The 24,740-nt window shown below is 44.8% G+C and overlaps 1 protein-coding gene across 1 annotated transcript in view; it reads right to left on the reverse strand.

The window, feature by feature from the left end:
- The window catches only part of SYNJ1 (synaptojanin 1), a 1,805,713-nt gene that overhangs the window by 563,834 nt on the left and 1,217,139 nt on the right, over window positions 1–24,740 (reverse strand). Inside the window, exon 18 of the mRNA XM_069636346.1 lies at window positions 20,470–20,626. Coding sequence (XP_069492447.1) covers window positions 20,470–20,626 — 157 coding nt within the window. The remainder of the gene's footprint in view (window positions 1–20,469; window positions 20,627–24,740) is intronic.

Consider the following 24,740-nt stretch of genomic DNA (forward strand, 5'->3'; position numbering starts at 1 on the left):
GCAAGAAGACAACAAAAACAAAAATGGGACCTAAAATGGGAAAGAGAAGATCTCATAAAAACCATCAGCTTTTTGAACCCATTCCAAGCGCCTGGGCCGGATGGCCTTTCCAGCGCCAATTTAAAATCAGCGCCTGAAGAATGGGCCACTTTTTTTTCTCATCTACTCATTCTAATTGAAAGAACTCAACAAATTCTGCGAAGTTGGACCTTGGCAATCTTGATCCCGATTTACAAAACTGGTGACAGGAAAAAAAACAGGAAACTACTGACCCATAGCTTTATTAGATCCGCTGGGAAAGTTGTTTGCAGGTTTTCTACTGAAAAAACTCAATAAATGGGCAGAGGCAAATGGCAAACATGAAAAAACTGGATTCGTAAACAAAATAGGAACAAACGTTAACCTATTGCTATTGAGTATGATCAAATATGAAGCTACCCTCAAGAAGCAGCAGATCTATGCTGTTTTCATAGACTTAAAAATGGCATTCGATTCTGTCAACAGATTAAACCTATGGAAGAAACTGACATCTTGGGGCTGCCCGCAATCCATTCTAAATCCAATTATGCAACTATACTCCAACACTTGCATCCAAGTTAGAATAACCATGGATGTCGTAGTAACTAAACCAATTACTACTTGGAATGGACTGAAGCAAGGGTGCCCCCTGGGTGCCCGCTTATACAACCTATATACATTTGATTTTGCCAAAGCAATTCAGGATCCACTCTCGAACCCTCCAAAGATCAACAATGAAACAGTACAAACCCTAATATACGCTGATGACATCATAGTCATGGATAAAACAGTGTCAGGCCTGCAAAAGACTCTTGATAAAGTGGAAATCTTTATGAAAGAAAATGAGTTGCACATCAACACCAACAAAACTAAACTAATGATGCTCTCAAATAAAAGAAATAAGATCTGGCCAACCTGGAAATTACATTTTGAAGGCAAAGAGATTGAAGTAATAAACACAATCAAATATTTGGGTGCCATGATAAATTCATCTCCAATTGAACAAGAATGGAAAGATCATATTGAGAGGAAAGCAACATCTTTAGCCCGCCAAGGTCGCTTTTTTCATTGCAAATTCGGGACTTGCTCTATAAAATCCATAATTGCACTATACAAACAAAAAGTGGTCCCAATCTTGATTTACGCCGGTGAAACATTGATTAATCAACAATCAATGAATTGGCATCTATACAAGGCCATTTTTTGGAGAAAAACTTAGGCTCTACCCAAAACTTTTCCGATGCCGAGAATTTGATTTGAATTGGCTCTTCAATCACTAGAATCATTAATTGCCTGGAAGCAAATGGATCTTTTTAGCAAAATTATCAGTCAAGACCAAATTCCATCCCTAGAAATCTTAAAGGAAAAAAATAACGCTCTACACGTGACAGCTCTCCATCATTGGTCCAGTGAAATAAGGAAAAGACTGAAAGACGAAGAAATCACCGAAGACATGCTAATAAACAGACCACAATATGCAAAACAAAAAATTCAGAGAAACGATTGGATAAAAACTACAGAACAAACAAAATACAAACGTTTCCTGAAATGCGCAATCGAAACAAGGGCTCTCCACGAACTTCCAACTTATTTAGCATGCTTCCCAGCTCGACTTACTTGCAATCTCTTTTTATGTTTTCGATTAAACATTCTACCGACTCGCGAATATCTAAGCATGATAAAACATCCAAACATAACGTCTTTGGATTGTCGATTCTGCAAGATCGCGAATACTAAAGAGACTCTTTTCCATGTAATCATATGCCCTGCCTTGATGGAGAAAAGAAACCTGTTCAAAGATTTTTTCAGAATATCTCAGAAACAGATGACCACTCAAGAGCGATGGGATCACCCTTTAAAAGGCGATGACAAATATTTAATTTTAACAGTAATTATATTTTGGACTGCGATCTACAAAGACAATAATTTGCACAAGTCTGAAATACAAGCTTAAAGTTTTCTTTTTCTTTAAAAAAAAAAAAACGAAATGCTAATGAAATGCTATAATGAAAAGTTTGTATTACCAAACATATCATTTAAAATAAAAAAATAAAAAAAAAAAACCTGCCATGTTTTACTTGTTATGGGCTGATTCTCGAGTATGCTGGGCCCTTCTTTCACTTCTGAGAAATGCTTGGAGTATAAGGAAATGTCAACATTTTAAATTTTGTTTATTACACATATTAAGCAAGTACAGGCTTATGGTGACCAATTGCCGATATGCAAGAGGGTGTGGCTGACACTGTGCCTAATGGGATAAAGTTACTGAGCTGGAACGGCCGGGGCCTGGGCATCCCCATGAAAGCATGCAAGGTGATCGCATACGCAAATCGACAGGGGGCCAAAATACTGTTCCTGCAGGAAACACATTTCCTGGAGGAAATACATTTCCTGGAACACCGTGCATGCAGGTTTGCTCCTGGTTGGGGGGAACACCGTTACTACACCTCTTACTCCACTAAGGCCAGAGGAGTCGTGATCCTCATCCACAGATCGCTCCCCTTCACACAATATTTAACGGAGAGCGACGATTGTGGCAGATATGTATTGGTGCATGTGAAACTGGGGAGGGCAGAAGTATTGTTGATGAACATTCATGGTCCCAATATTGATGACCCCGACTCCTATGAACAAGCGTTTCAAAAATGTGACAAATACTCAACTGCACATCTGATCTGTGGGGGGATTTCAACACCATACTTAACACAGACTTAGACCGCACGTCGACGACACCCAGGCCCCTGACGGACGTGGCCCACACAATACAAACATCTATCACTGACCTACATCTGAGAGCTACCTGGCGCTCACAACCTGGGGCACAGCGGTCATACACCTTTTACTCCTCTGTGCACGACATGTATTCCCATATAGACCTATGGCTCTCTTCTAGCACTGTCTTGGGCTGGGTTGAGGAGGCCCGGATTCTCCCCAGGACAATGTTAGATCATTCCCCTATATCACTCGTCATGAACGTCCCTGATAGTGTGCCTCAAAGAGTGCAATGGCGTTTAAAACCCAGGTCGCTTCTAGACCCAGTTTTTAGAACCAGTATGGCGCAGCACATCGCTGACTTCTTTGAAACTAATGAAGGATCTGTGACCAAGCAGGCTGTGCTATGGAAAACGTTCAAAGTCTACATGCAGGGAGTGGCAATGTCCACCGAATTTGGTGTGCTGCGTGACATCAGGAGTGAACTCAAGAGGCGGGAGGAATCCATAGCCCAACTGCAGGCGGGATACTCGAACAGCCCATCCCCACAGATTACTGTGGAAATCAAAACACAACTAGACAACTATTGCCAAGCTGCTGACAGGGAACTAGACCCCCATAACGCTCAACGAGATAAAGGGGGCGATCAAGGACCTACCCTGTGGGAAAGTCCAGGGTCAGACGGGTTGGGAGCTGAACTCTTAAGGAATTTGCAGAGGCGATTATGCCTGGCCTCCCTGGTGGTGTGGACAGAGGCCCTGGACTCCGCCATTCTACCGGAGTCAATGCGGGAAGCGTTTATAACCCTGTTGTTGAATCCTGGGAAGCCACCTGAAGACTGCGGATCGTACTGGCCACTATCCCTCATTAACACAGATGAACAAGTTACTTCTTACCTTGTAACGTTCTTTCGATGGGATGTTCCTCCGACATATTCCTTATCTTTGATAGATCATCTCCCAGCTTGCTGGCCTCGGAATTTATTTTCAGTAGAGGGCACTGCGCGTCGACGTCCCTCGAGCGATGTCCCTCGACGGCCTCCATATCGGCGCCGACGTCACCACGCGTATAAATAGACTTGCTCAGTTCCGTTTTGACGTTAACAGTTGTTTTACATGAATTGGTTATTGTTATTAACCTTGAAGGAACGTAAGCTGCAACCACAAGGGAAGTATTACTGCGGGGATGGATGGGAGGGGCGATAAGGAATACGTCGGAGGAACATCCCATCGAAAGAACGTTACAAGGTAAGAAGCAACTTGTTCTTCGAAGGGATTGTGTCCTCCGACGTATTCCTTATCTTTGATAGACTCCCATAGCAGTGGTGTGCAATTGGAGGTGGGAGTAAAACGCCATGTTTCCTTTTAGGAATGAACCGAATGTAATACGGCTTTGCCAAACCTAGTCTCTTGACTAGAGGAGGAATCCAGGTTGTAAAATCTTGTGAAGGTATGTGCGGACGACCATGTGGCAGCCGCACATACGCCTCGAACCGGAATCCCTCTTTGGAGGGCCGAGGAGGCTGCGATACCCCTGGTTGAATGAGCCCTAAGATTTTGAGGAGGCTCTTTCCTTGCCAGTTTGTAACATTCCAGGCTGGCCAAAATAATCCATATGGAAATGGTTTGTTTTGTTATCGGTAGTCCCAACTTGTGCCCTGAGTAACCCACGAACAGTTGGTCTGCTTGGCTAATCCTAGCAAGTCTGCTGATGTAAAAGCTTAAAGCCCGCCTTGGGTCCAGCCTACGTAGCCTTTCTTCCTCTTTCCCCGGATGGGGAGGCGGATAGAATGAAGGTAAAGTAATTTTCTGAGTGATGTGGAATTCAGAAACCACCTTTGGGAGGAAATTAGGCTTCACCTGTAGGACAACCTTGTCTTTATGAAAAATTGTATGAGGGGGTTTACAAGATAGAGTTTGTAATTCGCTCACCCTTCTAGCAGATGTTAAAGCCACTAATAAGACAGTTTTAAGGGTGAGAAATCTTAGCGAACAAGAGTGGAGTGGTTCCAAAGGAGTACCCATCAGGAAATTTAAGACTAAATTTAAGTCCCATAAAGGAACATTGGAAAGGTCTTGGAGGGTAGACATTAGTTTATCCCTTTAGAAATTGAATTACTAAGGGTAATTTGAAATATGAAGGCTCCTCCGCAGTGCGCTTGAAGATCGATAGCGCTGCGAGATAGCCCTTGATAGTGCCAACTTGAAGGCCTGAATATGCCAAGTAGAGTAGAAAGGATAACACTGTTGGTGTACCACATGAAAAGGGGTCGATATTCTCTTCTCTAGACCAGCTGCAAAATTTGTTCCAACGGCAGCGGTATAAAGACTTTGTTGCTGGCCTTCTGGCCAAAAGCAACACTTCCATGACGTCATCAGGGAGGTCCCAATCCTTGTATCTCAACCTTTCAGAAGCCAGGCGTGAAGGTTGAGGGTTCTGATGTCTGGATGGAGAACCTGACCTCCCTTCTGTGAGAGAAGATTCTCCTTGAGTGGAAGACGAATTGGAGGGCAGATGGACATGTCCAGAAGGTCCGGAGACCACGTTCTCCTGGCCCAGTCTGGGGAAATTAGGATCATGGTTCTCTGGAATCTTCTCAACCTCCTGATCATTTGAGGAATGACAGGGACTGGTGGAAACGCGTACAGGAGTGGAAACTCCCAGTCCACTACGAACGTGTCCCCTAGAGTTCCTCTCGGGGGGAATTCCCTTGAACAAAACAGATCGCACTTTCTGCTCGTACTGGTGGCAAACATGTTGAGGTAACCTGCCCCCTACTGGTGTCTTGTGAGAAGAGTCCTCAGAGCGGTTTGGAGGCGGCTTATGCAGATGCCGAGGGTAAAGAGGCACCTGCTGCTGCTTTTGTATTTTTACCCCGTCCACCTCGGGTGAGTTTTTTCTGACCCCTTTGAACCGGCTGTCCTCTGCCCTTTCCGAATGCGGAATAGAAGCGAAAGGACTTACCTCTCCAAGAGGTTCCTGAGGGGCGATATGGTGTCTGACGGATTGCAGCTCCTAGGGATTTTGCTGCTGCCTTTGATGTTTGTAATTTTTCTAAACTGTCATCCGCCTTCTTACCAAACAAAGAAGAGCCGTCAAAGGGCATATTGAAGAGTCTGCTTTGCACATCTGGAGCAAAACCAGACTTTCGCAACCAGGCAAATCTCCTGGTTGTTGTACTTGCCGTCATGGCCCTGCTGATGATGTCAGCAGAATCGATGCCAGTCTGAAGGGATTCGCACATTGCGTCCTTACCATCCTTAATGATGTTGAGAAACGCTTCCCTTTCTTCTCCCTCCGGGAGGGAAGCAGCCGCTGATGAAGCACACTCGAAAAGTGTGTGGCTGAACCTTGCGAGCGTATAAGCAGCATTGATGGATTTCAATGCCATGCTACATGCGGAAAATACTTTTCTGGCCATAGAGTCATATCTCTTATCATCCCTGTCCTGTGGAACAGTAGGGTAAGCCGATTTACTACCTGCTGAAGTAGCTGCCTGAACAACCAGACTCTCCGGAGTTGGGTGTTTGGATAAATATTCAGGGTCAGCAGAAGACACCCGATATTTAGCTGATAATTTTTTGTTAACCGCCGGGATTACCTCAGGGGTTTCCCAATATTCTCCTTTGTAATGCTGCATGAAATGGCACCACAGGATCTTCCTGTGGACCTTTGACCAAGATGTCTGTGAGGTCGTCTTGCTGAAAAGCAGGTGAGGGTTTGGACCATCCCATAAGCTCTATTATCCTTGCCATCAAGGTTCTATAAGGGGTTTCAGCATGTTCCCCTGGGTCTGATGTGGCAAATTCCACTTCTCGGGAAGTGTCCAACCCACTTGCTTCCTGTAGGGATTCATGGAGGTCTTTCAACCTACCTTCCTAAGGTAAATTCCTCTGGTGCAGGAGTTGCAGATCCCTGCAACTCAAAAGGTCTTTCCTGATCCGAATCCTACCCTTCTTCATAAATAGAAGATAAGACTCTGGAGTGATCAGGTCTTCAAAATGGTATAAATCCCATTTCCAGAGCAGAAGGAGACAAATTCGTCATGATTGGCTGAGAAAACATCGGCGTCGTCGACGCGGACGTTAAAGGCTTCAAAGCCATCAAAGCCATCGAAAAAGGCGTCGAGAAAAGTGGTAGAGGCCTCGATGAACTCGAGAGTATCGGGATTCTACTCGAGGTTGTCGATGACATTCTCGTGCTCGAGGCTCTGGGTATGGCCGCTGGCTGTGAGGTGGCCGTGGGTTTATCCTTTCTCGGCGTCGAAGACGGCGTCGACTCGACTGACCTGTGCGTCGAAGAACCCTTCGATAACAGCATCGACGACGCCGATCTATGTGTCGAAGGGATCTTCAACGACGGCGTCGAAGACGCAACTTTGCCTTTACTCGAGGGTTTGTGATGCTCTCGAGTGGCTTCTTTCGCCGGGTACTGCGACTCGTGGCTTTTTGATTTTTCGGGTCTTTCACCCAGGGTATCACCCTCAGCAGTCTTCGAGGGTGTCGAGGCCGCTTTCTTGAAGACGCTTAGCATCTTTTTCCTGAATTCCTCCCACTCAGCCTGAGAGCTATGTTTTGTGGGGCAGGAGACCCTTTTTGGGGAAACAGAAGACGACGAGGAAGGGGATCTTCGACATCTCTTTTTTTGAATGCTTAGATCTTGAAGAGTGATGGGAACTGCTTCGAGACCTAGAACGAGAATATCTTTTGTGATGGCGAGGAGACGAATGTCTCGACTCCGCCGAGGAAACTTTCGAAGAAGTTTTAACTGCCTTACCTCTCTCGAGCTTCCCCTTACGCTCCTTCAAGGCTTTCGCCGTCATGGACATGCAGTCCTCGCACTCCGAACAATGGTGCTCGATTCCCAGGCACCACAAACAGATCCTGTGAGGATCCGTCAACGACATTTTCTTTCCACAGTCTTGACATTTTTTGAAGCCGGACTGTGGAGTCGTCGGTTTGGGTGAGGAAGCCATCGAATACGAGTCGGTATTCACGTGGAATATATTGACATATTTGACTGAAGAACTGAGCAACGATATTCCGAGGCCCCACGAAGCGCGGAAAAACGAGACTGAGCAACGGACGCTGCGCAAGTCTATTTATACGCGTGGTGACGTGGGCGCCGATATGGAGGCCGTCGAGGGACATCGGCTCGAGGGAGGTCGACACGCAGCGCCCTCTACTGAAAAAAGAATTCCGAGGCAAGCAAGCTGGGAGATGATCTATCAAATATAAGGAATACATCGGAGGACACAATCCCTTCGAAGTAAACATTTTCACCAAGATACTAGCTACGCGACTAAACCCGGTGATGCCCTACATGGTGCATGTGGATTAAGCAGGATTTGTGCCAGGGAGGTCAACAGCATCCAACATTTGCAGGTTCTATAATGTCCTAGCGATGATTTCCCCATAGACTATGAGGGGGTCGCCATATCCCTAGACATGCAAACGGCTTTCAATACCGTGTACAGGCCTGTACTGCACAATTATGGATTTGGCCCTAATTTTATTAAGTGGGTGCGACTCCTGTACACACAACCATATGCTAGGGTGCTAGCGAATGGGGCTCTATCGTCGGTGTTGAAGCTTGCGGGTGGCACCAGGCAGCGGTGCCCACTTTCCCCACTACTGTTCGCACTTGTAATTGAACCCCTGGCTGATCTTATGAGGGCATGGAACGCAAGGGCGGGTATTTCCATTGCTTGGGAATTGATCACGCTGTACGCTGACATCATGTTGTCTGTGATAAACCCAGAGAAGTATCTTCATAGGCTATAACAGTGGTCCAGGAATTCGGAAGGCTCACTGGACTCCGACTGAATATAAACAAGTCTGAGATGTTCCCATTGACAGACGACACAAAACCACCAGGCAATCTATTTGGACTGCGCTGGGCTCCCCAACAGGTTAGACATTTGTGGGTAGAAATGGCACGAACAGCCGGTTTAGTCCGCTCCCTTAACTATGACGCACTAATTGTCGCAATGTGTGCTAAACGTTAATGTTGGAACCACCTACCGATTTTGCTCATCGGTCGGCTAGCACTAGTTAAGATGATTATATTACCTAAACTATTCTACCTCTTTAGCACAATACCATTTTGCAAGGCAGGTCCTTCTTCTAGAAAATAACTAGCACATGCTCTTCGTTTGTGTGGAAGGGTCAGGTGAGGGCCAGCTGGAAGCGCCTCATGCAAACATACGAGCAGGGGGGACTGGCAGCTCCAGATTACGAGATGTATTATTTATCAGCCCAAGCATATTGTGCGACAAACTGGACAGTGGATGTGCCACGATCCTCATATTTTGATCTAGAAACGCAAGGGAAGGGTCACACTATTGCATGAGATGGTCACTGGGAGTAGGGGAAATTGCAATCATTTGGACCCAGCATTGGCTACACAGCAAGCATGGTCGCGACTGGCACAACAACCACGAAATATTATAATGTATAGTCCCAAAATGCACCCTATCTGGCCCCTTCGAGAGACATAGCACTGTCCATACACTGCCGAGAGGCAGGCATCACATGGTTTGGGGAATTGTACCACAATGGGCAATTTAGATCCTGGGAATACATTAAGCAACAGCTAGGCGACTCCCCGCTGCAGAAACTACAATATTTTAGACTCATATCTGCAATAGCAGCAGCGTGGGACGGATTTCCACAGGAGCCAGTCTCAGCATTGAATAAATTGGTGCTGGCAACGAGGATGATAAAAGCACCCGATGTTAAGGGGGAGTGGGAAAAGGATCTTGGGGTCACACTCACAGACTCTCATTGGTCACACGAAAACAGGTGTCACCTAACTCCAGATACAGGATGATCCACTTTAAAATAATAAACAGAGTGCATCTCACCCCAGCTCGCTTGAGGAGAATGTATGCAACGACTACAAGGAAATGCCCAAGATGCGCTTGTGATGATGCCGACTTGATGCACATGTTGTGGACCTCTGGGAAGCTTTCTGAATACTGAGGTGGAGTATGCGAGGCACACAAAGCGATGGTGGAACAACCTGTAGGATGGGAACATTCAATATGTATACTGGGTTGTGTACTCAAAATGAATGCGGCGAAATGTAAGCTTATTAATACTGTACTGCTATTAGCTAAACATGCAATATTAATACGGTGGAAGGATAGGGCACCCACAACAGCCCGGGAGTGGATGGACAATATGGTATGGGGGAATGACCAGGAAGAGGTGTACACCAGCTTATTGCTCCGCACCAGTAGGCCGAGAGATATATGGGGAGGGGGGGTCTTCGTCAGTACCTGAGCAATAGAGCTGATGCGGATAGCGGTGAAAGTGGAATAATGTAAATGCTCTGTAAACTCACTTGATTGCACACTGTTCATCTAATATTACCTGGGTAAGCATCATTCCGCTGTATGAACGCTCAATGTTGTTAACAGTGCAACTTAAATAAAAACATTTTTTAAAGAATTTAGTTTATTACTTTTTAATCTATATTGGATTTTAAATAGTATTCGGCTTCTTCATTTGTTTTTTTACACGTTTTTTGATAGGTCATAATGCTGATGAATTGTATTTTGTATCGATGTTTGTGTTTTTATGGAAATTATTGTTATTATTTCTGACATAAACTGATGATGATATCTTTATATATAAAGCAGAAATGTATGTATGTGTGTGTATGTTTGTCCGGCCACTCCAAATGTGGGAAATGGCAAGGTTACAGTTTACTTGAGTTCATTTTGAAGAAGAGAGCACAATCAATCAATGTTTTTGGACACTTTATCAAATGTGCTGAAGCACTTGAGCGCGTTGAAACACTTGCCTGTGTATAGGCACTATACAATAAACACTTGGAAAAGCTCCATTTGATGCAAAGCGAAAATTAATATCAAGTGCTTCTGAAACACAACAACAAACAGCAGCACGACTTGCCGACCAGAGGACTAGAGCAACTTTCTCCAGGGCAAATGAGATGCCAGAGCAAACTGAAGCAAGATTTGCCGACAAGAGGACAAGAGCAACATCCTCCAGGGCACATGAGACACCACTCGATCAGGACACAGGTATCGCCGGGTACCCCAGCTATGATCAACAAAAGACACCACACATGTAATACTCATTTATTGCACTCTCTGGAATTAAAGGTAATACCCATTTCTTTCTCTCTACATACACACACATATATGACTCAGCGTGTTCCTGTTGATCTCCCCCATAATGCCATATCCCCCATAATGCCATTTTGTATGGCATTGTGAATCCCTTCTCTTGTAATATATAATTATTATTATTATTATTATTATTATTTATTATTTATGTGCTCTTGGGCTTTGCAAAGGGAACGTGCCGAGTTAAGCCGATCCCGAGTTTCCCAATGCGCTGAATTTCAAGGGTTTTGTTGTGATATTTTTACTACCTTAACTGCACATCAACTAAAGTTTCTTCATTGAATTTCAAGGGTTTTGCTATACCATTGTTTAATGGCTCAAAAAGGATTTTGAGTCATTACTTCGTGCCCAAGTAGTTTCGGACCTGGATCAAATTCGTTCAGCGGTGTTCGCGGTACAGTCCAGCACAAATTGATCTTTTTTGTCTGTGTAAAATGAATCCGCACTAGGCCGAAATTGCTTTTTTTGTTTTCTTAATAACTTTTCAATTTTTTTTTAATGAATCTTTCCCAAAATTTCCAGACGTGGGGGGGGTGGGGTTTCGGTTAGCACAAGTGCAATTTTGTCTGCAGAATTTCAGCCAAATTCATTGTACAACTCAAATGTCATTAGCGATGCATTCTTTCTTTCAAGCCCACTTATAGTGGCCTGCAGCCATGGGCAGGGACCACAGCCGTGGCCGCTGCATATGGTTCACCAATACGTTTCTTTGGGGCCCACTAGCACAAAGACGGGTTTCCCTCTGCCTAGTAGATGTGACCACAACAGATGTCCCCCCCATTTAATTGGTTTCCCTCCGTTTCCATTCCCCCGATAATCCCCCAATAATTACTGCAGTAATCGTGCACTAATTACCACGGCACCCCGTTCCACGTCAAATATTTAAAAAACTTCTGAACGGAATAACCCCAAACATGTCCTGGAAATTAAGTCAACGCTTCATGCCCAAATTGTTTCTTATTTGGTCCAATTCCCTCCAGAGGTTTATGCGCTTCGGCTTGATAAAATTTGGGCTTTTCCGGTCTACGGGAAACTGAAAGGGAGTAGGCCGAAAACTTCTTTGTTTTGCTTTCTTAATAACTTTTTCATTTTTTAACAAATGTTCCCCATAATTTACAGTGTGGGGGGTGGGGGGGACGGTCAGTGACATACATTTTGTTTGGAAAATATCAGCCAGATCCGTCATACAAGTCAAACGTTATTAGCAACAGAATCTTCGGATTTCCTATGGCTCATGTCACTCACCATAACTATACAGACCTTCCAGGATTTTGCGGCATGAAATAGCAAATTTTGCGGCAAGAAATGGCAAATTTTTCGGCACAAACCTTTATTTATTGCGGCATTTTTGCGGGACATTTTGTATTAACTGGAGGGTGTAAGATTGCCACATTGCAGGAAATAGGTAGAGTGCAAGGCTAGAAGAGAGCCAGGGTATCATTATTATGTGTCTTTTGTATTAATTTAATAGGAAGAGTCCCAGATGTCTCTGGCTTGGCAGAACAGTGTTTGATTTGGCTACATTTCTGGTTTAATGTTCATGCCTATTTAATAGTATTAACTAAATTGATCATTATCAATTGTAATGCTGAACATATTCCCCTTCTATGTTCTCCAATCCCCCAAACACCCACAAACATCTCACCAACTCTCCATCATAACTTACATTCCTTAACCTCTCACTCTGTCATACAAATACTCACGTGCTATGTCACACTGTCAAGTCACAATCTGCACTGCCCAGCCCCTGCCACACTCCAAATCATACTCCCAACTCACACCTTACACTCTACAATTCCTCCCTCAATATACAGTCCTTCATTCTTTTGTGCTGCTTCTGCATCTTGCATCTTTTCTCCCATTCTATCACATTCTTCCCTCATCCTTTTTCCCAATCTGCAGCTCACTGCCTCTTTCTGGCCAACCGCTTCCTCTACTTTCTGTACCTCTGCTCGCTCTCAGATTTCTGGCCCACCGCATCACTGCTTCCTCTGCTCTCTTGTGCAGCACTTCCTCCTCTGACCCACTGCTCTTCCTCTGCTTTCTTGCCCATCACTTCACATCTCACCCATCACTCTCCCTCTCTCTCATAGTGTAACCATTTTTATTATTTTTTTTAAAATGTAGATTTTGTCCCAGTTCCTCAAATGAGGGGGCATTTAAAAAAAGAACGGAGGATATGCTATTTTTAGACAACCCATTTTTGGAAATGAGCAGGTCACCTTATTCTCAAAGGTGACCGGCGCATTTCCACAGGCTTGAGCTGTAGCGCAAATTGTGCGCTGGCAGCTGCCTTGAATGGTGTTCTGGGTTGTTTGACCGAAGTGTAATTATTTGCGGCGGAATTGACCGTAGTCAATTTTGCTGCAAATTGATTTGCACTTCAGCCAAACAACCCAAAATGTACCTTTCACCACCACCCGACCCCCTCCCCTACTTAACCGCTTGGTCGCTGCAGCTTCCCCTGCAACCCTGCGGTGCCAGATCCGTCCCTCTAACGCGGGTCGGATCCGTCCCTCTAACGCGGGTCGGATCCGTCCCTCTAACGCGGGTCGGATCCGACTCTGCAGGGTCCTTTTTTCGTTATTTTCCTTTTTTTTCTGTCCCCGCCTCCAATTTTGAGGAAAAAGGGGAAAACACTTCTGCAACCACCCTAGACCAAAAATACTAAACAAGGGGAGCGGGTGACACCCCCGCAACACATGTTCAGTATTTATAAAAATCGATCGAATAGTACTGCACGTAATTGGTCAAATTGTAACATTCGATAGATTTTTGTCATCAAAATGGGGAGTACTTTGAATAGAATCGCTCTCCCGACAGTGTTCTGCAAGCTCCCAGCGCCTTTCACAGGGACAGGCACTCTAGGTGCCTGCCGCTGTAAAATGTGACCCGAAAAATGCATTTTTATCCTGTTTGAGGAACAGAAATGCAAGCGACTGAGCAGCGGTTCATACCTTAAAAGAAATGCATGACAGGGTCAGGAAAGACCCTGTCATGCAGTGGCAGCCCCACATCCCGTGCGCGTAGGGTTGCCTACAATTTCTGCACATTTAAAAGTGCATCTTGCTTGGAAATGAGGGATGTGCTTTTAAATTGACAGAAACACCACTTTATTTGATCAAGGAGGTGAAAAAGGCCATCTGAATGGGCGCGCATATAAAATGTGCCCATTCATGTGTCCCTTGTGGATTGGGCTGCAATTTTTGGGGCGCAAGTGATTTCATTTCTTGTGTAAATAAAAACAAAAAAAAAAAGTTGAGCACCTGGCACCCTGAGGATTCTTTTTTTCAAAACAGTAATTTTTGCAGATTACTAAAAAAAAAAAAAAAAAAAAAAAAATTTAAAAGATGCTATTTTTGCACAAAACGGCCATTTTTGCGGCATTTTGCGCAAAACGGCCGTTTTCGCGGCATTTTGCGGGATCGCAAAATCGCAATAAGCTGGAGGGTCTGACTATATACATATATAAATTAAGCGCTTTATTTTTCGCAGTCCAGTTACATATGCTTGTCCTCGCAGGGTTTTACACGCATTGTGCACTTTTTTGGGGGAAATTTTGATATGTGTTTTTAGTGAACCCATGCATTTTGCACTTTACTGCATAATATGTTGCAATTTATTCAAGACATCCATGTAGTTTTGTGTTTCAACGCACTATGCCCTTTTTTTCGTGTGCCTTTGATATTTGCCTCTTTTGAGAATGTATTTACTTGCCCTTTAATTACTAAACAAACTGGCTACTTCTTTGAAATTAAATATTTCCGTTGCCCAATTAGTTTGAGGGATTTTTGTAACACCTTGTGCTTTTTACTTGGATATGCATTTGTTAGCCTAATGTATATCATCATTGGAAATGTTGTTTTGAGTCATATATATATGCTATGAACTGCCCTTTCTGTTGTATTTCAACATGGGCACGGTATTTTCTAGTGGGCATTCATCACTGATTGCATGTCTAGTTTATAGAAACAGTAATATGACTATTACATGTCCATGTCCACATGTGTATAATTAATGTAGGTGACATACTTTCTTGTATGTGAACAAGCACCTCGTTGGTGCGAAACACGTTGTTTGCGTGGCGTTTCCTTACATCGCCTGCTGGAATTTGATAAAGAATATGCTGTTGTAATATTCATTGGGATCCAGGATTTATTCGTATGGGAATCCATGAGTGCGGTCTAGACACGCCAGTGCCCTTTGCTTTTCTTCACTATACATTATATAATACATTACTCACCATAATCGTATTTCGGATGATTGTATCTGCTTAGATTCACATGCTGTGCATAGTCCGACATCTAGTGGAAGCTGCAGAGTATTACAGTTATTGTTTTCGAAATTCGAAAAGGGACGGCGACAGAGCGTGCCAGTAATACTATCCCTAACGTGACGTCCACTGTACCCATGGTCCTTCACGCATCAAGGTCCCTCAGATTGTTTTGTTTCTGACATGAGGTAGTATGAAGTGTAGCGTGAGTACAGATGTATCCGAGCAGATATGTATCAGACAAGCTCATAAAGTATCCATGCATCTTCTCTCCAAGGGGAAGGAAGGGTGGGCGCATGTGAATCTAAGCAGATACAAGCTTCAGAAAAACAATTACGGTGAGTAATATATCCGCTTCTGAGGCTTGTGCAATCTGCTTAGATCACATGCTGTATATAGATTAGCGAGCAGTGTTAGGAGAAGGTGGCGAGTTGTGAGAAGGTTCACTGGCAAACAGATGTTTTAGAACCGCTTGTCCCACCTGTGTATCTGCCTTGGAATGGGTGTCAATGCATTAGTGCTGAGTGAAAGTGTGTATTGTGCTCCATGTAGCTGCTTTGCAAATGCGGTCTAAGAGGACATTTGCAATAAAAGCCAGAGTAGCTCCTTTGCTGCTTGTGGAGTGAGCTCTTGCCGTGAAAGGCAGCGTTTTGTTTGACAGAGAATAGCACATCTGTATGCATCTGACTATCCATCTGGAGATGGCATTTTTGGAAATGCAGCCTCCTTCTCTGCCTGGGGCTACGGAGACAAACAGTTGGTCTGTTCTTCTTAGCGGTCTGGTCTTGTATACATAGTAATGGACCGCCCTCCTTACTTCTAGTGTGTGGATTTTCCCTGAGCTGAGCTTTTTGGGTTCTGGAAGAAAGCCGGTAGCTCAATGGACTGGTTCACATGAAATTTAGAGATGAATTTAGGAGAGAATCTAGGATGTGTACGTAAAACCAGTTTGTCTTTGTGAATGACAAAGAAAGGATCCTGCACTGACAATGCTTGCAATTCAATAACTCTTCTCATGGAAGTAATAGCCACTAAGAAGGCAGTCTTGTAAGTCAGGTGTTTAAGACTTGACTTGTGCATCGGCTCGAATGGGGCCCCATGAGCTTTGCGAGTACTACATTGAGATCCATCCTGGCGGTGGGTTTGAAATTGGAGGGTGAAGTCTCTTTACTCCCTCCATGAATACTTTGATGACCGGCACCTTCAACCACAATACTTTATTGTGGGAGGTGGTGTAATCCGATAAGGCCGCCAGGTGGACCTTTATAGAGTTGAATACTAACCCTGAGTCTTGCAAGTGGAGAATATAGTTTAGAATGTGGGATGGGGTACATTCTATGGTGTTTATTTGTTTAGACTGGCACCAAATTACAAATTTACTCCACTTGTCGAAATAACAGTGTCTAGTGTTTGGTTATCATGCCTCTTTGAGAATATCCATACGCCTCTGTGGTAGGTAAAGATGTCCAAACTCTATGACTTCAGGAGCCACGCTGCCCAAGTTCATCGGTTGAGGGTGCACTGTTAATCCCCTGTGTTGAGTGAGTAAGTTGGTCTGGCACGGCAGTTTGATGGGATTGCACATCGCCAGTTTGCGCAGATGTGGATACCATGGCCGTCTTGCCCACATAGGAGCAACTAGGATGAGCGTCACTCATTCCTTGTGAATCTTGTTCACCACCTTGTTCATAAGAGGAGTTGGGGGGGGGGGAGCGTAAGGAAATCTCCCTTGAGGGAACCTGGACAAGAAGTCTGGGCATTATTTGTTTTCGTTTGTAGCGAACGAGTCTAGCGTGGGTAAACCCCACTGAGAGAAGAGGTGGTCTACGACCCCTGTGTCCAGTTGCCACCCATGTTACACTGGTAGGGGATCTCTGCTCAGTGAGTCGGCTAGAGAGTTGAGTTCCCCTGGAATGTGTTGTGAGGTCAGGAATATCTTCCGTTTGAGTGCCCATATCCAAATTTGTTGAGCTAGTGTGGACAGATTTGAAGAACGTGTGCCTCCCTGTTTGTTGATGTAAAACATTACCGTAGTGCTGTCGGTGAGGACTTGCACCGACTGGTTCGCTAGGTGCATCTCGAATGCCTGAAGGGACTTGAATACCGCTAGTAGTTCCAGCAGATTGATGTGGTTCTGCGCCGTGGCATGAGTGCACAGACCTTGTGCTGTGCGATGAAGGTGATCAGCCCCCCCACCCGGCGAGTGGCGCATCTGCTGTAACTATCGCCTGTACTTCTGGATCGTGGAAGCGTTTCCCCTTCAACAGGATCTCGCTTGTCCACCAGCGAAGGTCTTGTACCAGTGTTGGCGAAACGACCACTAGATCGGCCCACTGACCGCTTGCCTGAGACCCCTGTTTTGCCAACCATTCATGCATGGGGCGCATGCGCAGGCGTGCGTGCGGTACCAGGTAAATGCAAGATGCCATCATGCCTAGCAAACGCATAGCTTTGCGTGCGCTTATCTGGCAGCCGGCCTGATAATGAGGTATTTGCAGTGACATATTTTGGACTCTTTCCTCTGAAGGGAAGACTAACCCCTCTTTTGAGTTTATTACAGCTCCTAAGAATGGTTTGGTTGTGCTTGGCACTAGGCTTGATTTTTTTCTCGTTTATCGAGAAGCCCAATTGAAAAATAAGGTTGATAGTTCTTTGAATGTTTTGCCTGCAAATTTGGGGAGTCTCCCCTGTAATCAGCCAGTCGTCCAGGAAAGGGTACACTGGGATTGTCTCCCAGCGCAGGTGCGCTGCCACCACCGCCAGTACCTTTGAGAACACCCTTGGTGCGGATGTTATCTCAAGGGGTAGTACCTTGAATTGGTAGTGCTGGTTTGCTATCTTAAACCACAAGAATCTTCTGTGCCCTGGGAACATAGAAATATGAAAATAAGCATCTCTCATATCTAATGTTGCCATATAGTCCCCACGCTTTAGCAGAGGGATTACTTCTTGTAGCGTAGTCATGCAGAACTTTTGTGGCTTGATATGGGTGTTTGCAGGGCGTAGGTCCAATACTGGGTGCATTGTTAGATCTTTTTTGGCACATGAAAGTAGGTTGAATAAATACCCTGGTTTACCTGGTTCGCCGGGACGACTTTTATGGCATCCTTTTGTAGCAGTGTTGCGATTTCCTCGAGAAGGATATGTTGTTCTTCCTTCGAGTGTGTATTTTGACGCAGGGGATGGTTCTGGGGTCGCTGGATTAGCTCCACACAATAACCGCCCGCCACAGTGGATAGTACTCATTTGTCTGAGGTGATGCCCTTCCATGCTTGGGTGAAGTTTGAAATATGCCCTCCTACTGGAGAGGCATGGGATGGCATCCGAAGCGGGTAGTCACTGTTTTGGAGGTGTGGCTCCACCTCTAGAAGTGGAGGACCTCGGCGCTGTCCCCTTTGGTAACCTTGTGAGGCCTGGCGTTGATTGTTACCCCAGGACGATCCCCGATTCTAACCGTAGCCTGAACCCCTCTGTGAATTTTGTCTGCGAAAGCGACGAAAATGATTATTATTACCTCTTTGGCCTGTGGATTTATTTGTAAGCTGGCCCAAAGACTTTAGGTGTCATATTCATCCATAGCGGATTTTAAGGCGTCTTCAAGGGCCTTTCCAAAGAGGACGTTGGGCTCAATAGGCATATTAAGAAGCGTAGCTTGAGTCTCCTGCTTGAAGCCGGTCTGCATAGCCACGCATGGTGCTTAATAATTGTTCCTTCCGCAATATTTCTGTCGCATTGTCAGTGGCGTCTAGATTACTCTTCAGAATGCAGCTAGAAACTGCTCTGCCTTCTGCTGCCACCAGGGCCAATTGTGTCTTAAGGGGTTCAGGAGCTGAAGACAATAATGAAGACACCTCATCCCACTTATGGCAGTTATAACTCGCCAAAAGTTTGGTATTATTAGCGATTCTCGCCTGAAAGGCAGCCGAAAAGGCTACTTTCCACCCTATAGTGTATAGTTTCTTACTATTTGTGTCTGGTGGTACCTCTGAAGAGGCTATGGGTAGTCTTGCTCTCTTTCCTGTTGTTGTTACTACAAGAGAGTCTGGTTTGAGCTGTCCCCTGATATAGAGAGGGACTGTGGGAGCAGGGCGGAAGAGCTTCTCGATGCGTGGAGAACTGCCCTCGTCTGGTTAGGTGTCTCGAGAGAAGGCTGGATCCTCTGCTGGATAGATTGCAGGATGGGAATGAACTGCGTGATGGCTTTCTTATCCCCTAAAATGTCCTAAACAAAGTCGTCTTCTTGTTGAGTTTTCCTGTGTTTTTATCTGAAAGTGCTCAGCTGCCCTGATGAGCATGTCGCTTTGCAGTGGCTGGATGTCCATTGGCGAATCTGCCACTGGGGGGGGTCTAGGATGAAGGGAGAGGCTATGTTATACGTATCTTCCTCCACATCGCCATAGTCCTGTCCTCTGCACTCCTGAGCTGTATAGATGTCTTCAGTGTCGGTATCTGGGTCGTACAGATCAATGAAGGGTGGGTCCTGCTGGTATGGGATAGCCAGGGTATCAGGACGAGACCTTTTAAGAGGGGGCTGAGAAGTAGGGGCATCTGCAGGGGTTTGAGTTCCAGAGGCAGCTGTAGCGGGAGGGGTGGTCTAAACTTTGGAAAGAGTCTGGGTTCTTTGCAAATAAATTTGCCATAAAGGACATCCTTCTCATGACTCTATCAATGTCCTCAAATGTCCATTGGGCCGAGCCTGGAATGGACCTAGGGCCTAGTGGAAAAGCCTGACCTTGAGGTGTGACTGTGACCTCAGGGGAGGGCGGTCTCTTGTTCTTTAGTGCTGCTGACAAGGATTCCTCTTCCTGGGGATGTGAATCCTGTTCCCTGTGTGGATGGGAAACCCTTTCCCTATGGGGGGGTTTTAGAAGATTGCTTCTTGAAATCCTTCTCCTTCAGCAGGCTTTTAGGGATGTGTTTTTTAACCAGGTGGGCTATTCCCGACTGTTTTGAGATTTTTGCTATTTTCGAAAAGGCATGTCGAGCATCGGCTGTGGAGTGACCCGACGTCTCGTCTGTTGATGTGTGACGTTCGGGAGCGGATTTAGGCACAACATCTGTGCTGTCTTTTGACAGTCGGGGCCTGCCATGGGGTGATCGGGACCTCGAGTGCCTAGAGGACAGGGATTCTTTGGACCTCTCCCTAAACGCTGTGTGTGGGCTCTTCGTCAACAAACGCATCGAGTCTCGACCCTTGGCTGTGTGTTTAGTGGTCTGAACAGTGTGAGCGCTGACACCACAGGGGAATTGAGAGAATCTTTTTGAATAATGCACAGCAATGCAATAGTTAGAAATAAGCAAATGTTCTGACCTGACTTATCAAAAGGCCATTTTCTTCTCCTCCAAAGAATGCGATCTGTCCATGCTGGAGTACGACATTTCTCACTAGTATCATAGTCATCCGAAAATAAGTCATATTTGTATGTTGGAGCAAAGTTTACTTTTCCTTCCAAAAACCCTCGAAAGATCTGCAGCAAACAAAAATACAGTTTTAGTATATAGGAAAAGACAGAAACATGTAAATCAACACGAACGCATTGCTCACAAAAGCCCTCATCTGTATTCACTTTTAGATTATTAGTCCACTACAAACACTTTACTATTCACCCGTTTTAGAACTTTGCACTTGGGCTTAAATCCATGAAGTCAGGAGGCTGGCTGTTCACGTTCACACAATAGCCCCCAAGCATCTCCTCTTACTTTTGATTGCATGTTGACATGTTAAGGGCATAGCTGCGTTTGAAGAAAATGCCCGATTTCTTTATTTCGGACCTCTGGGTAAGCCTGGGAAATTAGTGAGGGACCAAATTCCCTCATTTCCTTCACATGTTGATCTGTAAGTACCCCATAAAAGTGCTACTTATATGCATTCAGTGTGCACCTGTGGTTCAGGAAATACCAAACACTCCCACTTAAGCATTTCCTCAGGCTAGGGTCCATATAGCCTGGTGCTGAGGGAACACAGAGAGGTGGAAAAGGAGGCAACAAATGTGTGTCTGCAGTAATGAAATAATGAGAGGTAGGCAAAGGCAGCAGAGCTCAATGGTGTATGCCCATCAAGGTGCATTAAGAGTGGATTGGGTGGTGTGAGAAACCTAAACGTGTCTCACCCGCTAGTCCCCAGGGATCTGTTATCCAGGTGGCTTGGACACAGCCATCGCTATTGGATCTAGTTCCTGGGGGTAGACTAGTCCGGGAGGATCACCTGGATGGGGGGGGGGGGTCTTCGGGGAGTGGAAGTGGGACACTGAAGCATGAGATGCAGTATCCCCTTCCTTATGACACCTTTTCCCCATCCTACAAGGATACTCAGAAACTCTAATCTCCCCCACCCCCCTTCCCGACACAAATACTTTCTCGCAAACAGTTAATCATGAGCAACAACGGACTAACATCAGAGCTGTATACCGGACATGTCCCAACACAAGGGTCAGGCAGAGTCAGGCAATTACTGATAACTACACCCACCTGACTTCCATCACACTTCCCCACACGGATAAAAAGCGGGGCACGAAAGCACACTCTGAGCAAGGCCAAACACACGAGGACACAACAAAAGGGTTTGGATGCCCAGGGGGACGGGTAGCAGAGAGGGCAATACTAATACTTATACCAGAAACATGAGACTGCTGCCACAGGTTGATATCAAGGTGGTTGGTGATTTGAAACCTACCTGTGTCAACCAGTAATTTAAACAATGATTGAATCAATTCAAAGAGGTTAGAAGCCAGAAAAAACACACATACCCAATATCAGGTATTCGTCAAAAGAAAAATATTATTTTACTGGTGTTTATGCATTGAGTAAAGAAGATAGACATTTCAAAATATATTTCCCAAATTGCAGGATTCAATGCCAAGTGTTCTACATATGTATCTACAGTATGAGAATATACTGTAGTCATCCACAGAAAAAAGGAAAATAGATAAAAAAAGAGCAATTGTGTAAAGATGCAAAAGACCCTCTGTTCCAAAGGTGTGCAGGAACAGAGCTGGTCTTGAAAGGGTGCAAAGATGCAGAGAAGAATGTGACGGTGCGTACCTAAAGGTTCAATCTTATTTTTGAAAAACTTCAAATAAATATTCACTTGATAAGAAAAAGAACAATGTCATTAAACCATGTCAATCAAAGGTCTAAACAAGTATAGATTGACCACTGTTTTACAACTCAAATCACTAAATCCTGTCGATTAAGAGACAGAAAAACCCTACTTCGGTAGTGGTTCGTAATGGTATTGCACAGACCACAGTTCAACATATATAAATGCAAGTGTCATGCTGGATATTTGAAGGGGACCAATGCCATATGTGACCAGTACACTTCCTTATTTTAAAGTTTTTCAGTGCTGTTTTCTCAGGTTTGGAAGCGTACACCTTTGGAATAGAGGGTCTTTTGCATCTTTACACAATTGTTCTTTTTCATCTATTTTCCTTTTTTTTGTGGATGACTACAGCATATTCTCATACTGTATATACATATCTAGAACACTGGGCACAAAATGTTGAGCATTGAATCCTACAATTTGGGTAATATATTTTGAAATGTCTATGTATCTTCTTTACTCAATGCATAAACACCAGTAAAATAATATTGTACTTTTTACGAATACCCGATATTGGGTATGTGTGTTTTTTCTGGCTTCTAACATCTTTGGATTGATTCAATCATCGATTCACTAACCACCTTGGTATCAACCTGTGGCAGCAGTCCCAAACGCACGAGGAAGCAGCTATTACAGGATGGCAGTTTAAACCGAGGAGAAAGGCGGAGGGACCAGAGAGGACGACAAGGAGGGAGTTACCCTCGTCCTTTTCACGAAAGGATCGCGACTTTCAAGAAGTTTTTTTGTAGTTTGGCGCACATGTGACTGCACACAGAGTAAAGTCTGCAACGTGTGCAGTGTGTTTTCTAGCACCCAAGTTGGGAGGGAGCCTGTCTCCCCGGGCTGCTTCATTAGAGCTAAAGACAGTGGTGGAGCTTCTGAAGTGCTCAGCGCCACAACGTGCTAAAAAAATGTACAAAAAATTCTCACGTGGAGAACGAGGTACTACTACTGCTACTACGGATCAGATCAATACAATACCTGCCTCGTTTTATATTTTGCACTTGCTTGCAGGGTTTATGGCCCTCAGTGGGAGGCAGGACAGGAGCTGCAGAGAACTGCTGAAATGCAATTCAGATGTTTTATTACAGGATACTTGAACAAAAGCCTCCCCCCCCCCCATTTTAGTCTAAAAGAGACATCCCATTAAGTGTCAGGCGACACTAGCAACCAGGCTCGTTCCTTAGCGAACCCCACCCCATAGCAGATAAATGTAATAGTTTTGGCCATCTCCAGCACATGCCATTAATTAATATAGCTTGCACTCGCAGCAGAGCACATCTTGCAAGAGCTTAAGTGGAATGTGCTAGGGTCCTGGGCTTATATGCTAGGGCTGCGTAGCTCTGGCTTGGCAAAGGCCAGTGGCATTGACTCATTGCCCCATAGGGTGGACTGTCTGGGACACCGAATGAACTGGACTTGAGTGGGGCACTGGACTCACACCCAGAAGGTATGAGGTTGGGGTGGGTTGGGGTGAAATGAGCTGAATGATGCTTTTTGACTTAGACACTTAAACATAATGTAGAGTGACAAATGTCAGTCCGTATGGGCACCGAGGCATGTGTATTCTGTTTTTTTTTTTTTTATTGCAAAGAGTGCTAATGCAGCCAGCTAAGGCAACTTGTGTTTTGGCATGGAGATGCAGACTTAAGCTTCAGAATAGTGAATTTCACCATTGCTAGTGTGAGGAGAGATCACTGCATTGCTTGATAGGGGTGTTAATCAGATTTAATTTCAAAGCAGAGTGGGAAAAAATGTAAAAATTGGAATGCCTCCAGGCTGCGACCCAGGATCGATCATGCACCTACTAGTAATTACAATTAGGAGATTGTCACCACACAGGCATGCAACATCTTGGGATGGTTATTGCAGACAATCATTTAAAAATGCATTCCTGCCAATACAAGCCATACTTTTCTGGCTGCAGGGCAGGACTGTCGAGCAGGTGGGTGACTGGGGTAAGTGGTTTACTCTCCCGGGTCATTTTAGTTAATTAAAATGTGCATAATGGGCACCAAGTATATGGAGAATAAATTGCCCCTTTAGCTACTGGGCAGGAACCTCCGATTTCCGCTAGAGATGTTGAACAATTTTAGGTTTCTGGTCAGGCATCATAAGTGATATGTGCTGCACTGTGCAGTGCTGTTGGTGCTGGCGATAAAATACTATTGCCATTGGCTTTAAAGTATACATGAAAGAATTCAATGGAAAGCAGTTATTTTGAGCAGTATCCTAGATCCACGCAGAGCTCTTTGAATGTGAGTCACTAGTGCAAGCTTGAAAGCTGCAAAGGTAGCGCAGTAGGTCAAGTAACTTGTTGAGATGTTATATGTTCAGTTCTGCCTATAGATTCTTGGGCATTACCCTCCTGCCCCAATTCATTCTGAAAAATGTATTTTAAAATGCAGTTCCGATCTGGGTACGGGGTCAGACTCCCTCCATTTGTTGGCTTTCGTGCTAGTATTCAGGGCAGAGGGATT

The sequence above is a fragment of the Ambystoma mexicanum genome, chromosome 7p (assembly GCF_040938575.1).
Source record: "Ambystoma mexicanum isolate Mex_15411 chromosome 7p, UKY_AmexF1_1, whole genome shotgun sequence".
NCBI classification, from domain to species: Eukaryota; Metazoa; Chordata; class Amphibia; order Caudata; family Ambystomatidae; genus Ambystoma; species Ambystoma mexicanum.